Source organism: Nomascus leucogenys, chromosome 20 (genome assembly GCF_006542625.1).
Source record: "Nomascus leucogenys isolate Asia chromosome 20, Asia_NLE_v1, whole genome shotgun sequence".
Classification (NCBI taxonomy): domain Eukaryota; kingdom Metazoa; phylum Chordata; class Mammalia; order Primates; family Hylobatidae; genus Nomascus; species Nomascus leucogenys.
In genome coordinates this window covers 47,059,911-47,081,242 of record NC_044400.1, presented here as the reverse complement: position 1 = coordinate 47,081,242, position 21,332 = coordinate 47,059,911, and the positions used below count along the sequence as shown (strand labels likewise).

At 37.4% G+C, this 21,332-nt stretch overlaps 1 protein-coding gene across 7 annotated transcripts in view; it reads left to right on the top strand.

The window, feature by feature from the left end:
- WDR19 (WD repeat domain 19) overlaps positions 1 to 21,332 on the top strand; it is a 98,621-nt gene that overhangs the window by 40,391 nt on the left and 36,898 nt on the right. For all 7 annotated transcript variants that reach the window (XR_004027209.1, XR_004027211.1, XR_004027210.1 and 4 more), the window contains 7 exons: positions 2,736 to 2,885; positions 6,078 to 6,225; positions 6,355 to 6,559; positions 9,648 to 9,807; positions 10,579 to 10,689; positions 13,192 to 13,301; positions 18,717 to 18,774. Coding sequence is in view for 4 of the 7 variants with exons in the window: in XM_030800832.1 (XP_030656692.1) it covers positions 2,736 to 2,885; positions 6,078 to 6,225; positions 6,355 to 6,559; positions 9,648 to 9,807; positions 10,579 to 10,689; positions 13,192 to 13,301; positions 18,717 to 18,774 (942 nt within the window). In the remaining 3 variants the exon portion in view is untranslated. The remainder of the gene's footprint in view (positions 1 to 2,735; positions 2,886 to 6,077; positions 6,226 to 6,354; positions 6,560 to 9,647; positions 9,808 to 10,578; positions 10,690 to 13,191; positions 13,302 to 18,716; positions 18,775 to 21,332) is intronic.

Here is a 21,332-nt window from a genome sequence, read left to right as displayed (position 1 = left end):
ATATGTTTATTTGCTTTCTGTATATCTTTGGTGAAGCGTCTGTTCAATTTTTTGACCAATTTTTGATTGAGTTTGTTTTCTTATTGATTTATGAGAGTTCTTTATATATATTTGGATTCAACTCCTTTATCAGATGTATGCTTTGCAAATATTTTCCTCCAGCACACAGATTGTATTTTTATTCTCTTAACAGTGTCTTTCAAAGAGAAGATACTTTTTAAATGTTTACAAAGTCCAGTTTATCAATTTATTTTTTCATGGATCGTGCTTTTGGTGTCATAGCTAAGAAATCTTTGCCTAACCCAACATCACAAAATTTTTTCCTATGTTTTCTTCTAGAAATTTTATAGTTTTATGTTTTACATTTAGGTCCATGATACTTTGAGTTAAATTTTGTTTATGCCATGAGGTGTAGATCACTTTTTGCAAATGATATCCAGTTGTTCCAGCACCATTTTTTGAAAAGATTATCCTTCTCTATCTTGCCCTGAAGTCGAAAATGTTACCTTTTTTTAAATTTTAATTAAACTTTCCGTTTTGAGATCCTTGTAAAATTCACATGCAGTTGTAAGAAACAATGCAGAGAGAGAGAAGTCCTAGTCACCCCTTTACCTAGTTTCCCGCAGTGGTAACATTGTAGTAATCACAACCAGGATATTGACATTAGTACAGTCAACATACAGAACAATTCTGTTACCACAAGGATCCCTCATGTTGCTGTTTTATAGCCACTTCCCTCTTGCTGCCACCCCATTCTTAACCCCTGGTAACAAATAACTTGTTCTACATTTGCATAATTTTGCCATTTCAATAATGTTGTATAAATGGAATCAAACAGTATGCAATATTTTGAGACTGGCTTTTTTTTCACTCAGCAGACTTCTCTGGAGATTCATCTAAGTTGTGTGTATCCATAGTTTGTTCCATTTTGTTATTGAGTCGTATTCCATGGTGTGGATGTAGTAGTTTGTTTAACATTTGCCCACTGAAGGGCATATAGATTGACAGCCAAGTAGAGTTTCTTTTTGAGGTTATGAAATGTTTTAATATTGATTGTGATGAAGTATTGCACAACTCTGTGAATATGCAAAAAACCATGGAGTTGTATACTTTAAGAGGGTGAATTTTATGGTATGTAAATTATATCGATAAAGCTATTAAAAATAAGAATAAAAGTACAATCCTCTTTGTTTTTCGTTTTTTATTTTTGTTTTTGTTTTGAGATGGAGTCTCGCTTTGTCGCCCAGGCTGGAGTGCAGTGGCGCGATCTCAGCACACTGCAACCTGCACCTCCTGGGTTCAAGAGGTTCTCCTGCCTCCGCCTCCTGAGTAGCTGGGATTACAGGCATGCGCCACCAGACCCAGCAAATTTTTGTATTTTTAGTAGAGACGGGGTTTCACCATGTTGGTCAGGCTGGTCTGGAACTCCTGACCTTGTGATCCACCCACTTCGGCCTCCCAACATGCTGGGATTACAGGCATGAGCCACCACGCCTGGCCAAATACAGGCATCTTTAAAACAGGAAAAAGAATCAGCTGAACATATCTGTCTCTATTTCAGGCTTCCATTGATGTGTGTATCTGTTCTTCCACCAATACTACGCAGTCTTGATTACTATAGCTATAAAAAGAAAGCCTTAAAATTGGGTAGACTAATTTCCCACTTTATTTTCAAAATTGTTTTAGCTCTTCTAGTTTATCAGTCTGTATAAATTTTAGAATAATTGTGTGTATATCTACAAAAAAATCTTGTTGAGATTTCTTTTATTAGAATGATATTAAACCTTTATATCAGATGGGAATAATTAACATGTTAATTTCCCATCCATGAACACAGTATACCTCTCCATTTAGTTAAATCTTTTGTGTCTTTCATTAGTGTTTTGTAATTTTCAGCATACAAGTCCTGGGCATGTTATGTTTAAATTTATACCCAAGTATCTCATTTTTTGAGTAATTGTAAATGGTATTGCATTTTTAATTTTGGTATGTACATGTTCATTGCTAATATACATTCAGTTGATTCTATCAGGTGGATTTTTTGTCTTCAAATTAATTTTCTAATTTATTGATTAATAGCAAAAAAATTAAAATAATGTATTTAAAAGTTACCCCTATATAATAGGGGTATTTCTAGCAAGTAAGAATTCTAAAAACCAATTATGCTTTAATATCACTAAGAATATTAGAATTAATAGACTGTTTAATCACAAGTACATTCCCATTTTATTTTTATTTTTATTTTTATTTTTTATTTTTTATTTTTTTGAGTCAGAGTCTCGCTCTGTTGCCCAGGCTAGAGTGCAATGGTGCGATCTCGGCTCACTGCAACCTCTGCCTCCTGGGTTCAAGCAATTCTCCTGCCTTAGCCTCCCAAGTAGCTGGGATTACAGGCACCCACCACCATGCCCAGCTAGTTTTTGTATTTTTAGTGGAGACGGGGTTTTACCATATTGGCCAGGCTGGTCTCAAATTCCTTACCTCGTGATCTGCCCATCTTGGCCTCCCAAAGTGCTGGGATTACAGGCGAGAGCCACTGCGCCCAGCTTTTCCCATTTTATTTATTTTCTTGAGTCTGTACCTTTCACATATACTAAATATTATTCTTAGACACTTCATCAAAAACATGACATTTTTCTCTTAAAATTAGAACGTATGTTTAATTTAAATGTTGAAAGTTAGTATTTCTTTGACTACCTTTTATATTTTCATGGATGGATTTTTTTTTTTTTTAGACTGGTGTCATTCAGTATTTCTACATTGAAGACTGGCAATTCGTTAATGATTATCGACATCCTGTCAGTGTGAAAAAGATTTTTCCCGACCCAAATGGGACCAGATTAGTTTTCATTGATGAAAAAAGTGATGGATTTGTCTACTGTCCAGTAAGTCTAGAACATTTTTAAATGTTTATTTTTTTGAAATGCAATATAGGGGAAAAAAAGTGTGTTTAAAGCCTATCACATGTAAAACTTTCTATTAATTAGTGCCAAGGATTGTAGTTCTTTGCTATCATCTTCATAATATGTTTATGATAGATTTCTCATGACTATATCAAGAAAACTTTTTCCATTATTCTGTAATTTTTCATAGTGGCCATCCCAGAAAGATTTTTAGTGGGAAAAATAGTTATTATATCCCATACCACTTTCAACCTTATTATATACTTACTGCACAATACAATAATTGTAGTGTATCTGCCTGTATGTGACTTTTCTCTCCCGATAGGCAGTGAGCTTATCTGTCCCTTCTGCCCACCTCAGTTGATTTTCCTCTTTCCTTAAAGATCCTGAGCACAAGGAACAGGTATTTCTGTATTAGATGAATAAAAATGGATGAACCTATTTTAAAAATCAGTCAGTCATATTTTTAAACATCCTTAACTTTTTTGAAAATAGATTAAGAAAAAAGGAGATGTGCCTTTACATTAGCTAACTATAATTGGATTTTTCATTTACTTTTTATATCCCGTTAATGGTTTACTATATTTTTGGCCAAATTCACATAAGCTACAGCTGCTTGTGGACCCATCCTTAATACTGTTGCCAGGTGCCTAGGTCTCACTGTGGTGTCTCCTCAATGTAAACAGCCTGCTCCTCACTGCTACACTTCGCTTGATACAAAGACTTACTTCCTCCCCATGCCTGTCCCTTCTTCCTTTCCTTTCCTTCCCTTCCTCTTCACTTTCCCTTCTCTTCCTTTCCTTCTCTTCTCTTTTTCTTTTCTTTCTTTATTTGACAAATATAACAAATTTCCACAGATGTACCTGGATTATATATGCCAAATTCCTAATCTGCTAGTTCTTACTCAATGCATTCCTCTCCCAGTTGCAAAGCAAATGAGGAAGGATGACATAAATGAAGATAAACCTCGAGTTTCCTCTACTTAATACGGAAATTCCACCTTGTAATAGGTTTCCTTTCTATAACAGGGAACTAATTAGAGCTGCCTTGAATTTCCCTGTGTGCGTTCACCTCAGTTAGAAACTGTGGCTTAGACAGAATATACAAGAGAGTAGGAGGGTAAATTAGGTGTCTGTCAGGAGTTAAATTCAGAAATAGGGTGTAGCTGCTAGGAAAAGGGTAAGGAGTAAGATCAGCCTTAAACAAGGTGATTTCATTCATTTTTACCTTCTCCATTTACAGTTCTCTTTTTCTTGATAATTTCTGTTAAAGAGCTCTCAGTTTTATTGGATTTCCAGTTTTTCTGTCTGTCTAGGATGGAGACAGTTCTAGTACCTACTTTGTAGGGTTGTTAAATGAAAAGTAAATAGGATGATGCATGTAAGCTTTTACTATAGTGTTAGCCACATAATAAGCACTAAACAAATGGTTACCATTTTTAAAAACAGTTCAGCCACTAGTCCAGTGGCACTGATGTGCTCATCTATACAAAGTGACAATCAGTATAACATAGTGGTTAGAAGCAGAGACTCAGGAGCCAGGCTGCCTGGGTTCAAATACTGGCTCGTCAACCTACTAGCTGTGTGACTTTGGGCAGATTTCTCTGTACTTTAGTTTCTTCATCTGTAAAATGGGAATAATAATAGTATCTGTCTTCTAGAGTATAAGGTTAGAATTAAATGAAGTAATTAGTACAATATCTTGTAAGTAGCACTGTTCAATGCAAATATAATGTGAACCAAATATGTAATTAAAAATTTTCTATTAGCTACATTTTTAAAAGATAAAAACAAACAGGTGAAATTAATTTTAATATATTTAATTTAACCCTTGAGGAATTGCCACACTGTCTTCCACAATGGTTGAACGAATTTACATTCCCATTAACAGTGTAAAAGTGTTCCTCTTTCTCCTCAGCCTTACCAGCATCTATTGTTTCTTGACTTAATAATCGCGATTCTGACTGGTGTGCAATGGTATCTCAATATTATCATTTCAACGTGTAATTGAATATAAAAAAAGTAATGAGATATTTTACAATCTTTTTTTCATGCGAACTCTCTGAGTGTGTAGTTTACACTTAAACATATCTCAATTCGGACTTGGTACATTTCAGTGCTTAATAGGTACATCTGGCTACATGTAGATATTATAATAGCAACTACTGTATTAACACAGCTTTGTAGTATAAATTATTATTTGCAGGAATTTTATATTTCATTCTTATTTTGAGAGTAGGATGAGGCAGATATTTTTCAGTTCCCTATTCAGGATATATATAAGCCTACCTGCCTGAGTTCATAGGACTTATATGGACTGATTTTTTTAAATAGCTTATTTAGTATAATATTACAGTCAGCCCACCCTATCTGTGGGTTCCTCATCCACGGATTCAACAAACTGTGGATCAAAAATATTCAGGGGAAAAATGGATGGTTTTGTCTATGCTAAACCTGTGCAGAAAACTTTTGTTGTCTATATTCCCAATACAGTATGACAACTATTTACATAGCATTTATGTTGTATTAGGTATTATAAGTAATCTAGAGATGATTTAAAGTATAAGGGAGGGTGTACATAGTTTATAAACATATTACACCATTTTATTCAGGGATTTGGCCATCTGTGGGTTTTGTTACCCGTGGGAGATCCTGGAACCAATCCCTCATGGATGTTGAGGGATGATTGTATATTTATATTTGTTGACATGCATTTTAGAGAAGTCTTTTGAAATAAAGCATCCCTAGTGTAATTTACTTCAATCATGTGAATTAATTTGTTTCTTAATACCCAGTATTATCAGATACTCAGTATTATTGAAAAATTTCTGAACACAAGTACAAGTATGTTCGTAGTTTAAATTTCTGTCATCTTGAGCAGCCTTAATTTTTTTTCCTTAACCTGAAGCTTTGTGTCTAGACTTGTGGGTTCTCGTACAAATTTGCCAGATTTTAGATCAAACCTTGGATTTTCCAAAGAACTATAGTTTTTTCAAGCCACACCTAGGATAGGAATGGAAAAAGAAACTTTCTTTCCTGTTGTTGTTGGAGTGATGTTAGGTTGAATATGACTCAATAAGCTAAGCCAGCTAATGCTGCAAACAGGCTTCTACCACGGCAAATGATAATGATTTAAGTACAGACTTGGGGCAAATCTGTAAATTTTATTTTGCAGGTTAATGACGCTACCTATGAGATCCCAGATTTTTCACCAACCATTAAAGGTGTTCTTTGGGAAAACTGGCCAATGGATAAAGGTGTATTTATTGCTTATGATGATGATAAGGTGTACACTTACGTCTTTCACAAGGACACTATACAAGGTACTAAACCCCTTTTGTGTATATTCGCTGACAAATGAATTTCCCATTGCAGTAAAATTAAAACATTCCTTTCTGATGTTTGTGCTGAGTATTGGCTCTCAGCATTGAGATGTCTGTTTTATAATGTAGGAGCCAAGGTTATTTTGGCTGGTAGCACCAAAGTTCCTTTTGCTCATAAACCTTTGCTGCTATATAACGGAGAGCTGACCTGCCAAACACAGAGTGGAAAAGTAAACAACATCTACCTTAGCACCCATGGCTTTCTCAGCAACTTAAAAGATACGGGGCCTGAAGAACTGAGACCAATGCTGACACAGAATTTAATGCTAAAAAGGTAGGTTTTCAAATACTTCTTTTGGAACTTCTCATTTGCTTTTGTGATTTTAAAGGTCAAATCCTATAATTATTTTATCTTATTTTATTGCTTTATTCTTTCTCCTTGCAAGAATTTTTTTTTATTTTTTGTAAATGTAGAAGTACAAGTACAGTTGTGCTACATGGATATAGTGCATATGGTGAAGTCTGGGCTTTTAATGTACCCATCACCAGAATAGTGAACACTGTACCCAGTGGGTAGTATTTTATCCCTCAACCCTGTCTCACCGTCCTGCCTTTTGGAGTTTCCAGTATCTATTATTCCACCTGTATGTCCATGTGTACCCATTGTTTACCTCCCACTTCTAAGTGAGAACGTGCAGTTTTTGACTTTGGGCCATTTCACTTAGGATAATGACCTCGAGTTCCATCCATATTGCTGCAAAAGACATGATTTCATTTTTTTTTAATGGCTGAGTAGTATTCCATGGTGTGTATATCTATATATACATACCACTTTTTAAAATCCAGTCATCTGTTGATGGACACTTAAGTTGATTCCATGACTTTGCTATTGTGAATAGTGCTGCAGGAAACATATGAGTGCAGGTGTCTTTTTGATAAAATGTCAAATCCTATTCAATAGATGGAGATAACAGCACTTCCCTTGTTCATTTCACAGGGATATTGTGAGGCTCAGATAAGATAGTCAGCTGTTTTTATTATGAGTACTTTATTACAAGAAAATCCCTTAAGAACAAAACAGTTTCTAAGCTTCCAAAGAGCCCAGTTATTGGGAAATCCTAATAAACCTAATTATTTCAACAATATCTTGATTTCATCATAACGAAATTTGATTTTGCTTTGCTTATAATTTCCTTTTCGTGTTTTTTTCTCTTATCTCCTAGAGCCACCGTGAATTCCTTTGACGTTCTAATTCTTCCGAGCCTCTCTTAAATGTTGCTATTTATTGGGGTCTCATGAGTTTCCTTCTCTTCTTACTCTAATTATTCTTCCTGAGTGAATTTCCTCCGCTTAACATGGCTCAACATACCACCCATATGAAGCTGACTCTAAAATCTGTGTCTTTGTCTTAAACCTGTACTTACAACTACCTTCCAGTCATATGTCCTTGGAAGTCCATGAGCTCTTCAAACTTGCCCTTTCTAAAACTGAACTCAGCAATTTCCACAGACCCCTATTTTCCCTCACTGTAATCACACATGCACATGCCTTAACACACACATACACCAGCTCCTTTCCTCCTCCTGTGTTCCCTCGTCTATTCCCAGGCCCTCACTTGGAATAATGTGTAATGTAACTAACCACTTCCTAACTGCTCTGTCTGCCAATAGCCTTGTAACGATCTCATCTGTTCCCCACACACTTTTGAAAGTTTGATTTGATCCTCTCATTTCCCTGCTCAAGATCCTTCAGTGACTTTCTATTGTCTTTACAAACAAATCCAAATCCCTGGGGGACCTCCATGACCTACTAGGCACTTCATAATTTAACACCAGTTCTCCACTCAACTCCCTCTCTGTTCCACTGGCTGCTGAAATTGCATATATTTCATGATTCTTCCTGGAATGCCTTTTCCCCATCTCTGAATGTAGTAACCCCTCTTTCTTTACCCATCAGCGATTAGTGGAGCCATTTCCGGCTCCAGGAAGCCTTCCCCGACTTCCCCACCACCACAGGCAGTCCTGCTTGGGGTCTTTCTGATGTGTTGCCTCAGAGCCAGGATGCAGTATACACAGTGGTTAAGAGCATGACACCACTTACCTCTGTGTGCCTTGGGCTAGTCTTTTAACATCTCTAAACCTCACTTTCCTAATCTATAAAGGAGAAATAATGATAATACTCAGTGGGTAGGGTTATTAGGGTAAGAGAATTTATGCAAAAGACTTAGCACAAAGAGTTACCTATTGTAAGCACTCAGTTACCTCTGTCAAACTATGCTATAGTCATTTGTTTCCTTATCTGTCTCTTCCACCTTCCCCAATTGTGACTGCCTTAAGGACAGCAACTGTGGTTGATTTTTGTATCATGTTTCCAAGCACATAACAGGAGTTCAGTAAATGTGTGTTGGATGAAAAAATGGATAGGTATAGATAAATGGATGAATGAATAGACAGATGGATGTAATATATTCACTCATGTAGAGGTTCCATAAAAAGTTTAATTGGCATTTATGTTCATGTTTTAAACCAGAGGTCAGAAAACCTTTTCTGTTAAGGTCCAAATGGTAAATATTTCAAGCTTTACTGGCCATAGGGTCTCTATCGCAGCTACTCAGGCTGGCTGTTGTAGCAGGAAAGTGGCCACAGACAATCCATTAAAGAGTGGGCTGGGCCGGGTGCAGTGGCTCACACCTGTAATCCCAGCACTTTGAGAGGCCGAGGCGGGCGGATCACAAGGTCAGCAGATCGAGACCATCCTGGCTAACACGGTGAAACCCCGTCTCTACTAAAAATGCAAAAAATTAGCCAGGTGTGGTGGCACGCGCCTGTAGTCCCAGCTACTCGGGAGGCTGAGGCAGGAGAATAACTTGAACCCAGGAGGCCGAGGTTGCAGTTAGGTGAGATCGCGCCACTGCACTCCACCCTGGGCAACAGAGCAAGACTCCATCTTCAAAAAAAAAGAGTGGGCTGATGAGTGACTTTGTTCCACTCAAGCTGTATTTTCAAAACAGCAGCTGACTAGATTTGGCCCATGAGCCATAGTTTGCTGACCCCTGTTTTTAACTTCTAAATTTATAGGAATAGAATACTAATTTTATGAGACTTATGTGAGAACAAAAATAATATTCATCTATGTGTGAAATAAAAAGAAATAAATGAACAGAATTAATGTAGTTGTTAATTGAGTAGGCTGATTACAGAGTAGATTCAGATTAATAAAAGAAATTCAGGGAAAAACATTTATCTGCACAAAAAAGGAAGAAAGCTTAAGTGTTTTTTCATTACTTGTAAATGACAATTACAGGTTAAGAAATGTTTTAGACAGTTTATCTGGGGCACACTATTAGATGACACGTAGTCTGAAAATTGCCTAACATGTGGCAAGTGGAGCATTCTGATTAAGCTTATGTACTTACCTCCCAGGTTTTCTGATGCTTGGGAAATATGCAGGATTCTGAATGATGAGGCTGCCTGGAATGAGTTGGCCAGAGCTTGTCTACATCACATGGAAGTGGAGTTTGCAATCCTTGTTTATCGGAGAATTGGAAATGTTGGCATAGTGATGTCCTTGGAACAAATAAAGGTAAACAGCATGTTATAGAATTATCAAGTTAAGATTTAAATGCTAGTTTAAGTTAAATGCAGTCTAAATTTTTTGTGTTTAATCCTACCTAACTCTTAAACAAGTGAATCGATAGAACATTACCACTTCCTACTGATCAAAGTCCTTAAAAAAAAAAAAAAGTTTCTAGATATTAGCCTTTTGTCAGATGAGTAGTGTTCCTATTTCTCCACATCCTCTCCAGCACCTGTTGTTTCCTGACTTTTTAATGATCGCCATTCTAACTGGTGTGAGATGGTATCTCATTGTGGTTTTGATTTGCATTTCTCTGATGGCCAATGATGATGAGCCTTTTTTCATGTGTTTTTTGGCTTCACAAATGTCTTCTTTTGAGAAGTGTCTGTTCATATCCTTCGCCCACTTTTTGATGGGGTCATTTGTTTTTTTCTTGTAAATTTGTTTGAGTTCATTGTAGATTCTGGCAAACACTGCATGTTCTCATGCATAGGTGGGAATTGAACAATGAGAACACATGGACACAGGAAGGGGAACATCACACTCCGGGGACTGTTGTGGGGTGGGGGGAGGGGGGAGGGATAGCATTAGGAGATATACCTAATGCTAAATGATGAGTTAATGGGTGCAGCACACCAACATGGCACATGTATACATATGTAACCTGCACATTGTGCACATGTACCCTAAAACTTAAAGTATAATAATAATAAAATAAAAATAAAAAAAGTTAAACTCTTGCATTTTTTTTCTCATCAAAATTGCTTTTATTTGTAGGGAATAGAGGACTACAATCTTTTGGCAGGACACCTTGCCATGTTTACCAACAATTATATCCTGGCTCAGGACCTGTACCTTGCATCCAGCTGTCCTATTGCTGCCCTGGAGGTATGGCAGCAAATAAGAATGGAAATTGTGTAAGAGGTATCCAGTGGGGAAAGGGGAAAAAAAAAATGGGGCCGGGTGCAGTGGCTCACGCCTCTAATCCCAGCACTTTGGGAGGCCAAAGTGGATGGATCACCTGAGGTCAGAAGTTCGAGACCAGCCTGACCAATATGATGAAACCTCATCTCAACTAAAAATACAAAAATTAGCCAGATGTGGTGGCATGTGCCTGTAATTCCAGCTACTCGGGAGGCTGAGACAGGAGAACTGCTTGAACCTGGGAGGTGGAGGTTGCAGTGAGCCTGTAATCCCAGCTACTTGGAGGCTGGGGCAGGAGAATCGCTTGAACCTAGGAGGCAGAGATTGCAGTGAGCCAAGATTGTACCACTGCACTCCAGCCTGGATGACAGAGCGAGACTCTGTCTCAAAAAAAAAAAAAAAAGGAAAGAACATAAGAACATGCAAAGGAGGATCACCCCTTGTATATAATTAAAATTTCTCAGCACAGACACTATATGCCTTCCCCCTCCTAAAATTCAAACATGTCAGTTTAAGAAGCCCTGAGTACTCATTAATTATAATGTTAATCATTAAAATTATAATTCAAAAATATGTTTATTCTGCATTTTGTGGAGGCATAAAATGCATGGTATTATAACATTACTAATTGAAATCTAAATGTGTCCAAAGAGAACAGATTGTGTAAATTACAAAAACATATACAAGGAAAAATATCACCATATATTGAGTGCTTACGTGGGCCAGGCACTTTTCTAAGCACTTGACATGTATTAATTCATTTAACCCTCACAACAATCCTGTGAGATAGGATTGGTTTTTTCTATGTTTTCCAGATGGAAAAACCGAGGCACATTTATCCTTACTGTGTGAAATTCTGTTGTGTATTAAGAGGTGAGCTAAGGACTAGTGTACCATCACTGGTTTCCCAGAGGTGAGCATTGCAGGAGAGGGCCTAGAGCAGGATGAAGGGCCTAGTTATTTCAAGGGCAGGGAAGAAGGGAAACGTGGCAATATAGACTAGCAATGAGGAGCATAGACTTCACAGTCAGACATGTCTGGGTTCAAATTCCAGCTCTGTATAAGCTTGGACATGCTATTTAACCTTTCTGAGCCCTAGATCCTATTTCTTTAAAGTAGGAAGAATAATATCTAGCCCACGGGATATTTGTAAAGATTTAAAAATGAGAATGAGGTCTTTTAGCACAGTGCCTGATCAATGGTAAAGACACATCATTAGCTATTGTAATCATTAATATTATTTCACCTAAAACTGGCATTTCTACAACTGTGTAAAAGAGGTTGTTTTGGAAGTATTTGTTATTAATTTTACAACTTTCCTTTTACAAATCATTCTATAGCAAATTTTCATTTTTAAATTTTAAGTGAACTAAATTAACTTTGTTTTAAGAAAAATGTAGGTAATTTTACAATATTATTTAAGATAACTGGGACACCCTGAGAAGTTTTCAAAACTTGGATTAGTACTCACTGAAATAGGAATGTGGCTGTGATGACTGAGGGGAAAGATGTCATCTCAACTCTTCTGCATTTAACTGTGGGCACTTGTCATGTGCTGCTAGACTTGGAAAGGATTTGAGGTAATGGATTGATAATGGAGAGGGATGATTACTCTTTAACCTCACTTTGACAGCTGATGAGTTAACCAGGTGAAGAGTTCAGAGGCAGAGCCCTACTGCCCAGCTCTGTCATGTACCGGCTGTGTAAGCTTATATACAGAGGAGGCTCTCTTTGCCTTAGTTTCTGGATCTCTAAAATGGATACAAGAAAGTATTAATACATTGCAAAAGGGTAGTCATGAAAGATAAATAAGCTAATCCCCTAGAACAGTATCTGGCAGATAATAACACTTGAAAAATGTTAGCTATTATTGTTTAGGAAGTATGAATAAAGTGAGGAATGAACTTTAAAAGATTATTTAATGATTAGTTTATATTTAGAATTATGTACCAGGCAGAGAAAAAAGACCACAGGAACTAGGAAGAAAGATATATTTACATTTTAGTTATGTTTGCTATTACTTGTGTTGTGATATAGCTTCAGATTTTCTAAGAAAAAAACACCAATTCCTGTAGCAAAGTGTTCTCAACTTTTTAAAATCACCACCTTCTAAAAATAAAAATTAACTTTAATTGATTACATTAATTTAATTTGATTACTCCCTGCTGAGAAAAATTAAATACTAAGGACTAAGATTTTGTTAGGTAAGACTGAGTTTTGGAGGGCCACAAACCATTATAATAGCTAAGATGTTTTTGCCCCTCCAAGAATCAATTTTTGCCTCCTTCAGGGCTCTATCAAGACCCTATTGAGTATGCATACTATAGTAATATATTATCATTGTAAAGATCAAGTTTCATTATTTAAACAAAAAGGTTTTGTAATTAGTTTTATTAAAACTAGCTCTTGGTGGTAACTTTGAAAAATTTTGCTCATTTGAAATTAAGGTCTTTCTCTTCTTAACAGATGAGAAGGGATTTACAGCATTGGGACAGTGCTCTACAACTGGCAAAGCGTTTGGCCCCAGACCAGATACCTTTTATATCAAAAGAATATGCTATTCAGCTTGAATTCGCGTAAGTCTTTGTTTTTATACATTTCAGTCAGTAGCTGATGACTGCAAATATCTTCAGTTCGAAACTTCCATTAATGATAAGGCCCTCCATTGATTTAATAATTTTTTTAGAGAAAAAATACTGTATTAATTATATATCTGAAAAATGTTTTTTCTAACAATGTCTTATCCATGCATTATCCACTTTAAGTTTTCAGCATCAAAATCTAAGTCTGGATCTAAGCTGTTTCTGCATTTAGAATCTAAATGTTATTATTATTATTATTATTATTATTTTTAATAGAGACAGGATCTCTCTCTGTTACCCAGGCTGGAGGCTGTGGTATGATCATAGCTCACTGTAGCCTTGAACTCCTGTGCTCAAGTGATCCTCCTATCTCAGCCTCCCGAGTAGCTGGGACTATAGGCATGCACCACAAGGCCTGGCTAATTTTTAAATTTTTTTTAATTTTTAGAGAGACAGGGTCTCATCATCTTGACCAGGCTGGTCTCCTGGGCCCAAGTGATCCTCCCAACTCAGCTTCCCAAAGTGCTAGGATTAGAAGTGCGAGCCACTGCGCCCAGCCTAAATATTATTTTTAATCACATGTGGCCATCAACAACTATGCATAGCATCACACTGTTTTTCCTAACTTATGTTCATGGTTCTGACCTCCTTTAACACTTCGAGGATTTGCTCTGTAATTTCAAACCATAGCGAAAAACACCAAGGTTTGGTCTACATTTTCTATTTGCTTAGAATTATAGTTTTTTCTAACAAAAGTAGACAAATGGGACTTAATTAAACTAAAAAGCTTCTACACAGCAAAAGAAACAATCAACAGAGCAAACAGACAACCAACAGAATGGGAAAAAATATTTACAAACTATGCATCCAGCAACAAGTGAATATCCAGAATCTGCAAGGAACTCAAACAACTCAACAAGAAAAAAACAAATAACCTCATTAAAAAGTGGGCAAGGACATAAATAGACATTTTTCAAAAGAAAACATATAAGCAGCCAACAAAAATATGAAAAAATGTTCAATATTATTAATCATCAGAAAAATGCAAATTAAAACCACAATGAAATACCATCTTATACCAGTCAGAATAGCTATTATTAAAAAGTCTAAAAATAATACATGTTGGTAACGATGTGGAGAAAAGGGAATGCTTATATACTGTTGATAGGAATGTAAATTAGTAGAACCTTTATGGAAAACAGTATGGAGATTTCTCAAAGAACTAAAACTAGAACTACCATTCAACCCAGTAATACCACTACTGAGTGTATACCCAAAGGGAAAGAAATCATTATATCAAAAAGATACCTGCACTCATATGTTTATTGCAACACTATTCATAATAGCAAAGGTAAGGAATCAACCTAAGTGTCCCATCAGTGGAGCACTGGAGAAAGAAAATGTGGTATACACACACACACACACACACACACACACACACAGACACACACACCATAGAATACTACTCAGCCATAAAACAAGAATAAATTGTGTCTTTTGCAGCAACATGGATGGAACTGGAGGCCAAAGGGAAGTAACTCACAAAGTCAAATACTGCATGTTCTCACTCATAAGTGGGAGCTCAGCCATGGGTACGCAAGGACATACAGAGAGGAATAATAGACACTGGAGACTCCGAAAGGTGGGAGGGTGGATGAGGGTTGAAAAATTACCTGGGTATACTAAAAGTCCAGACTTCACCGCTACCCAATATATGCATGCAAAGACGTGCACTTGTACCTCACAGATACATACATTTTTTTAACTAAATGATTTTTTTTAATTACAGTTTTTCTTTTTTGAGTTGCACATGTATGAAAATTAGACAATTGCTGTTGCAATTCAAGCCAAAAACTCTTCCCAGGAGGATATTGAGTGCTTGAGTAATAGACCTTTATGATGCATGAATAGGAGTCACAAATCTCTCTTTCCTTTGGAAATTCCATAATCTATTCTGAGAAATTTAGAATTTTCTAGTGATCTTAATTGCTAGACCCTCTTAATTGTCAATAGTCTTAATTGACAGACTATACATTTTTATTGCAGTGTTGCATCGAAGTGTAATTTTAGAGGCATTTAGGATCCAGTTTTAAGTTAACATTCAGCCATGGTTGGTGCTACCAATGCAAATATCTGCAGAGAAAATAAATGAATAATTTATTTGCAAATATAATTTTGTACATGTATGTGTAATGACAACCAATTTCTTTTGACATTTATTATGATACATTCCAACATTCAAAAATATTAAAATATGGAAAAAGATTAGTCTTTAAACAAAGAAAGTATAGTTCTAACGTTTGATTTTTTCTAAAAACATTTTTACATAGTTCTACTTTACTGTCATAGAGACTTTGGATTCATTGAGAATACTGACACATAAATTCATGTTGTAGGAGTTATTCTGTCAAAAAGTAGTCTTTGGACCAGGTACGGTGGCTCGTGCCTGTAATCCTAGCACTTTGAGAGGCCCAAGGGAGGAAGACTGCTTGAGCTCAGGAGTTTGAGACCAGCCTTGGCAACATAATGAGAACTTGTCTCTACAAAGAAAAAAAAAAAAGCTAGCCAGGCCTGGGGTCACATGACTGTAGTCCCAGCTGCTAGAGAGGCTGAGATGAGAGGATCACTTGAGCCCCAGAAGGTTGAGGCTGCTGTGAGCTGTGATCACACCACTACCCACCAGCCTAGGCAGTGGAGCAAGACCCTGTCTCAAAAAAAGAAGTACTCTTTCATTTCTAACCACGATATCTTATTTCAAATTTTCTATTCTACAGATTAAAAACGTTATAGAGATTTTCTTCTTAACCAATCTTGATTTCAGTTTGCCACATTTCTGTTCCTTATAAATGCCTATACCAAAAAGTGATGTTGGAATCTTAGTACATAACACAAGAGACAGGGCCCCATTGTCCTGGCCCTCCACCTGCGTCCTGAGGATGACTGAGTCTTAGAATATAAAATTTCTGTGCTAAGAAGGAAAGATGATCCACCAAGTCCTGTCAGAGTACAGACGCCTCAGTAAGCCCTCGGACCATCCTGAACACTTCGATTTTCACTTCCTTCAGGAAAATTGAAGTTTTGTAACAAATTCTCAAACTTGTCTCATTATGGTCAGATGAACTGAGTTCAACTGAAAGCCTCTGTGTTGTTGTTTCTAACCCTTTCTGCTCATCACTTGACCACGAAGCCACTGATTCTCAAAGCTTTCACTGATATTCGTATGCAGATCTTCGGACCCTAATGTACACACACTGTAGCCCCCAATAGTCTGAAGGAATTTCCTTGTGATAATAGGAACTAACCTAGGTATAGTTCATTGTCATCAAATACCTGAGTAGCCACTAGCTATGACTTTGACACCTAAGACCCTAGGCCTGTGTTCAATTTCAACAGTCTGTTTCATTATGCATCCAAGACCTTGATTAGGTCAAAGCAGGGCCAGTCTGTCAGGTCTGGTTGAGATTTAACTTACTAAAGTCTGGGATTAAACTAATGAGTTAGTTCCATATGAGAGCTTCAAAATAAAATAATAAATAATCCAGTGAGCTAAAAATAACATAAAAATAAAGTGAGAGTTCCAAAATATTAATTTAGCTTGCCCAAGGAAAATCTCAGGCTCCTGTGGGAAGAACTGTCAACCCAATTGATTATATCAGCTGAGCTAGGGATATCTCCTGAGAGTGTCTCCTCCCTATTCTCAGGAAAAATCCCTAGCTTGGTTGATGTCATCAGGTCCATATTGGTAATTTCTACTTAGGAACATTGCTGACTGTGGAGTCCTAGGCTGACCAAAAGAAAGTTCTCAACTGCAGAACAGCTTCTTTTCCAAAAATGTCCTTGTACATTAATAGATGAGGAAAGTGAGTGAGGCTTAGAGAGGTTTAGTACCTTGCCTAAGCTGATAAAGTAGTGATAAGGTAGATCTCAAATCATGCCGTTTCAGAGCTGATTAATTTATCCTGGAGAAGATGGTTTCTTAGAGGAAGATAGATCCCAAAAAGTATCTTAGGCAAATCATTGATTCATTCTATCCCAAACAATGAAAATAAATTGAAATAATAAAAGTCTTCTGTATATGCAGATCCATGTTAGCATCAGTCATGGGAAGAGAAGATTATTATAGTTATTATTTTTTTTTTGAGATGGAGTCTCACTGTGTCACCCAGGCTGGAGTACAGTGGCACAATTTCAGCTCACTGCAAACTCTGCCTCCCGGGTTCAAGCAATTCTCCTGCCTTAGCCTCCCAAGTAGCTGGGATTACAGGTGCATGCCACCACACCCGGCTAATTTTTGTATTTTTAATAGAGACAGGGTTTTACCATGTTGGTCAGACTGGTCTTGAACTCCTGACCTCATGATCCGTGCACCTCGGCCTCCCAAAGTGCTGGGATTACAGACGTGAGCCACTGTGCCTGGCCCGGGAATATTATTTATATCATGTATATTAATACTTTCTCTTGGTGTAAGAACCAGAGCCCTCGGTACTGTAATCTCCAATGTATTCCTCCACTTCTACCCTTTAATAAATTGACAGCCTTCCAGATTCCCTCAATATATACTCTTGTAAATATTAGGCCTTTGGTTAAAAAAAAAATGTGTTTTATGGTCACATGGTTGTCATTTAGTGCCCCAAAGGAAATAACCAAAAGTAGCCAATAAAATTAATGTAGCTTCTTATCAGAAAAAATAGCTAATACATGCTAGGCTTAATACTTAGGTGATGGGTTGATAGGTAAAGCAAACCACCATGGCACATGTTTACCTATGTAACAAACCTGCACATCCTGCACATGTACCCTGGAATTTAAAAAAAAAATTAATGTAGCTCCTCAAAATGCCTAGCATACCACACAGTAAGTACCTTATAGTATAGCATAACCCAGCTTAATAATTACTTTTAAAATAGCAACATAATGACAGACTGCACTTTGAAAGAATGCATCTGTAGTGTTCCACATCTTTTGTGAGCTTAAGCAACTCAGTGACAAAGATTATCTTTTAAATCTTGTATTTGTAAATTGGTCTACTACGCCCCAGTGGTGGCTTATGTCTGTAATCCCAGCACTTTGGGAGGCCGAAGTGGTGGATCATTTGAGTCCAGGAGTTCAAGACCAGCCCTGGCAACATAGTGAGACCTTGTCTCTACAAAAAATTCTTTTAAAACTTTGCAAGGCATGGTGGCACATGCCTATAGTCTCAACTACTCAGGAGGCTGAGGCTGGAAGATCACTTGAGCCAGTGAGGTCGGGACTACAGTGAGTTGTGACTGTGCCACTGCACTCCAGCCTGGGCAACAGAGTGAGACCCTGTCTCTAAAAAAAAAAAAAGAAAAGAAAAAAAGAAAAGGAAAAAGTATATGTAAATAAAATTCTAGAATATATATTAAAATTCACTCTTTTTTTTTTCAGGGGTGATTATGTAAATGCTTTGGCTCATTATGAGAAAGGAATAACAGGTGATAATAAGGTAACCTTGGATAAAGATAAGATATGCCTAAGTATCTCTGGGTTTGTTTTCAGTTTCATTTTTAAAAATCATGGTCTTATTTGTATTGTATTTAATATCTAGCAGGTGAGCCTTTTCTTTGGTTTACTAACAACCTTGCAAGGAAATAGTTAAATCATTTTAAAACACTTCAAGCTCTTAAAATGTGATGATGACAATATTTTTATCAGTCTGATAAGTTTTACATTCTTAATATAAGTCTCATTAAAGTTGGAAATAAGATTTTTATCCTTTCTTACTTATAGGCTATGATTTTCATAAGGTTTTTCCTTTTGCTCTTTTTAAAAGTTTCAGTAGGCCAGGCGCGGTGACTCACACCTGTAATCCTAGCACTTTGAGAGGCCAAGGCGGGCGGATCACAAGGTCAGGAGTTCAAGACAAGCCTGGCCAATATGGTGAAACCCCATCTCTACTAAAAAAAAAAAAAAAAAATACAAAAATTAGCCAGGCGTGGTGGTGCACGCCTGTAGTCCCAGCTACTCAGGAGGCTGAGTCAGAAGAATCACTTGAACCTGGAAGGAGGAGGTTGCAGTCAGCCAAGATTATGCCACTGCACTCCAGCCTGGGTGACAGAGCGAGATCTGAAAAAAAAAAAAAGTTTCAATAACCATTTTGAAAGTGAATTCCCAATCCATAAAACTTCACTCTGCCGTTTCTTTCTCATATTGTATCTTTTAAGATGACCCTGGAGAGCATGACCCACTGTGCCACCTCTTCTTCCCATCCCAGAATTCTAGCTTAAAAAGCTAAGATTTATAATAATAATTGCTGTTTTTAAGTTAGGTGATGTCTTGTGAAGGTTGAAAATCTTTTGACTTTGTGTTTTATATATAGCATTTTTATTACAAAAGTAATGCAACCTCATGATAGCTAATTTGAAAAATCATCAAAATATGTTAACATGAAAAGTGAGTCCAGGCCAATGTGGCAAAACCCCATCTCTACTAGAAATACAAAAATTAGCCAGCCGTGATGACGGGCGCCTGTAATCCCAGCTACTTGGGAGGCTGAGGTGGAGAGAATCGCTTGAACCCAGAAGGCAGAGGTTGCAGTGAGCCGAGATTGCACCATTGCACCCCAGCCTGGGCAACAGAGTGAGACTATATCTGAAAAACAAAAAAAAATGGGTTCAGGGCCGGGCGCGGTGGCTCACGCTGGTAACCCCAGCACTTTGGGAGGCTGAGGCCGGTAGATCACTTTAGGTCAGGAGACCAGCCTGGCCAACATGGTTAAACCCTGTCTCTACTAAAAATACAAAATTAGCCGGGTGTGGTGGCACACGCCTGTAATCCCAGCTACTTGGGTAGCTGAGGCAGGAGAATCACTTGAATTGGGAAGCAGAGGTTGTAGTGAGCTGAGATCGCACCATTGTACTCCAGCCTGGGCGACGAGAGGGAAACTCTGTCTCAAAAAAAAAAAAAAGAAAGAAAAGTGAGTCCAGTATTCTCTCCTCCATCCACACCCCTTAATGGTAACTACTGTTAATGATGTTATATGTTTTCATCCAGAAGCTCTTCTAAGCATACTTGTAAATATGGATTTTTTTTTTTACCAAAAATTAAATCATTCATTTCCATTCACTCAGCAAAGATCATTGAGTATTCACTCTGTGCAAAGCAGCATTTTGCTTTCTTCATGGCCTTTCCAAATCAATACATATGAATCTGTCTTAATCTTTTTATTTTTGAGACAGGGTCTCATTCTGTTGTGCACACTGGGGTGCAGTAGAAGAATCACAGCTCACTGCAGCCTCAGACTCCTGGGCTCAAGTGATCCTCCTGCTCCAGCCTCCCTATTAGCTGGGACTACTGGTACATGCTACCATACCCAGATGATTTTTTATTTTTATTTTTGTAATAAAATTAAAAATTTTTTTTTTTATTTTTGTAATAAAATTAAAAATTTTTATTTTTATTTTTATCTCACTCTGTCTCCCAGGCTGGAATGTAGTGGCATAATCGTAGTTTACTGAAGCTTCAAACTCCTAACCTCAAGCCATCCTCCCGCCTTAGCCTCCCTAAGCACTGGGATTACAGGCATGAGCCACTGTACCCAGCCAGTCTTAATCTTTTAAGAGCTTCTAATATTCCATTGTTTGGATGTACTATAATTTTTTTTATCCACTACCTTTCTGAAGTATAGTTGTGGGGTTTTTTCTATCATCAAAAATACTGCAGGCCAGACACAATGGCTCTTGCTAGTGATAACCAGTACTTTGGGAGGCCAAGGTGGGAGGAATGCTTGGCACCAGGAGTTCAAAACCAGCCTGGACAACAAAGCAAGACCCCCATCTCTACAAATGTATTTGTTTATTTTCCTTTTGGAGACAGTCTTTCACTGTGTTGCCCAGGCTGGAGTGCAGTGGTGAGATCCTGGCTCACTGCAACCTTTACCTCTTGGGTTCAAGCGATTCTTGTACCTCAGCCTCCCGAATAGCTGGGATTACAGGCATGTGCCACCACGATTGGCTAATTTTTGTATTTTTGGTAGAGACAGGGTTTTGCCATGTTAGCCAGGAA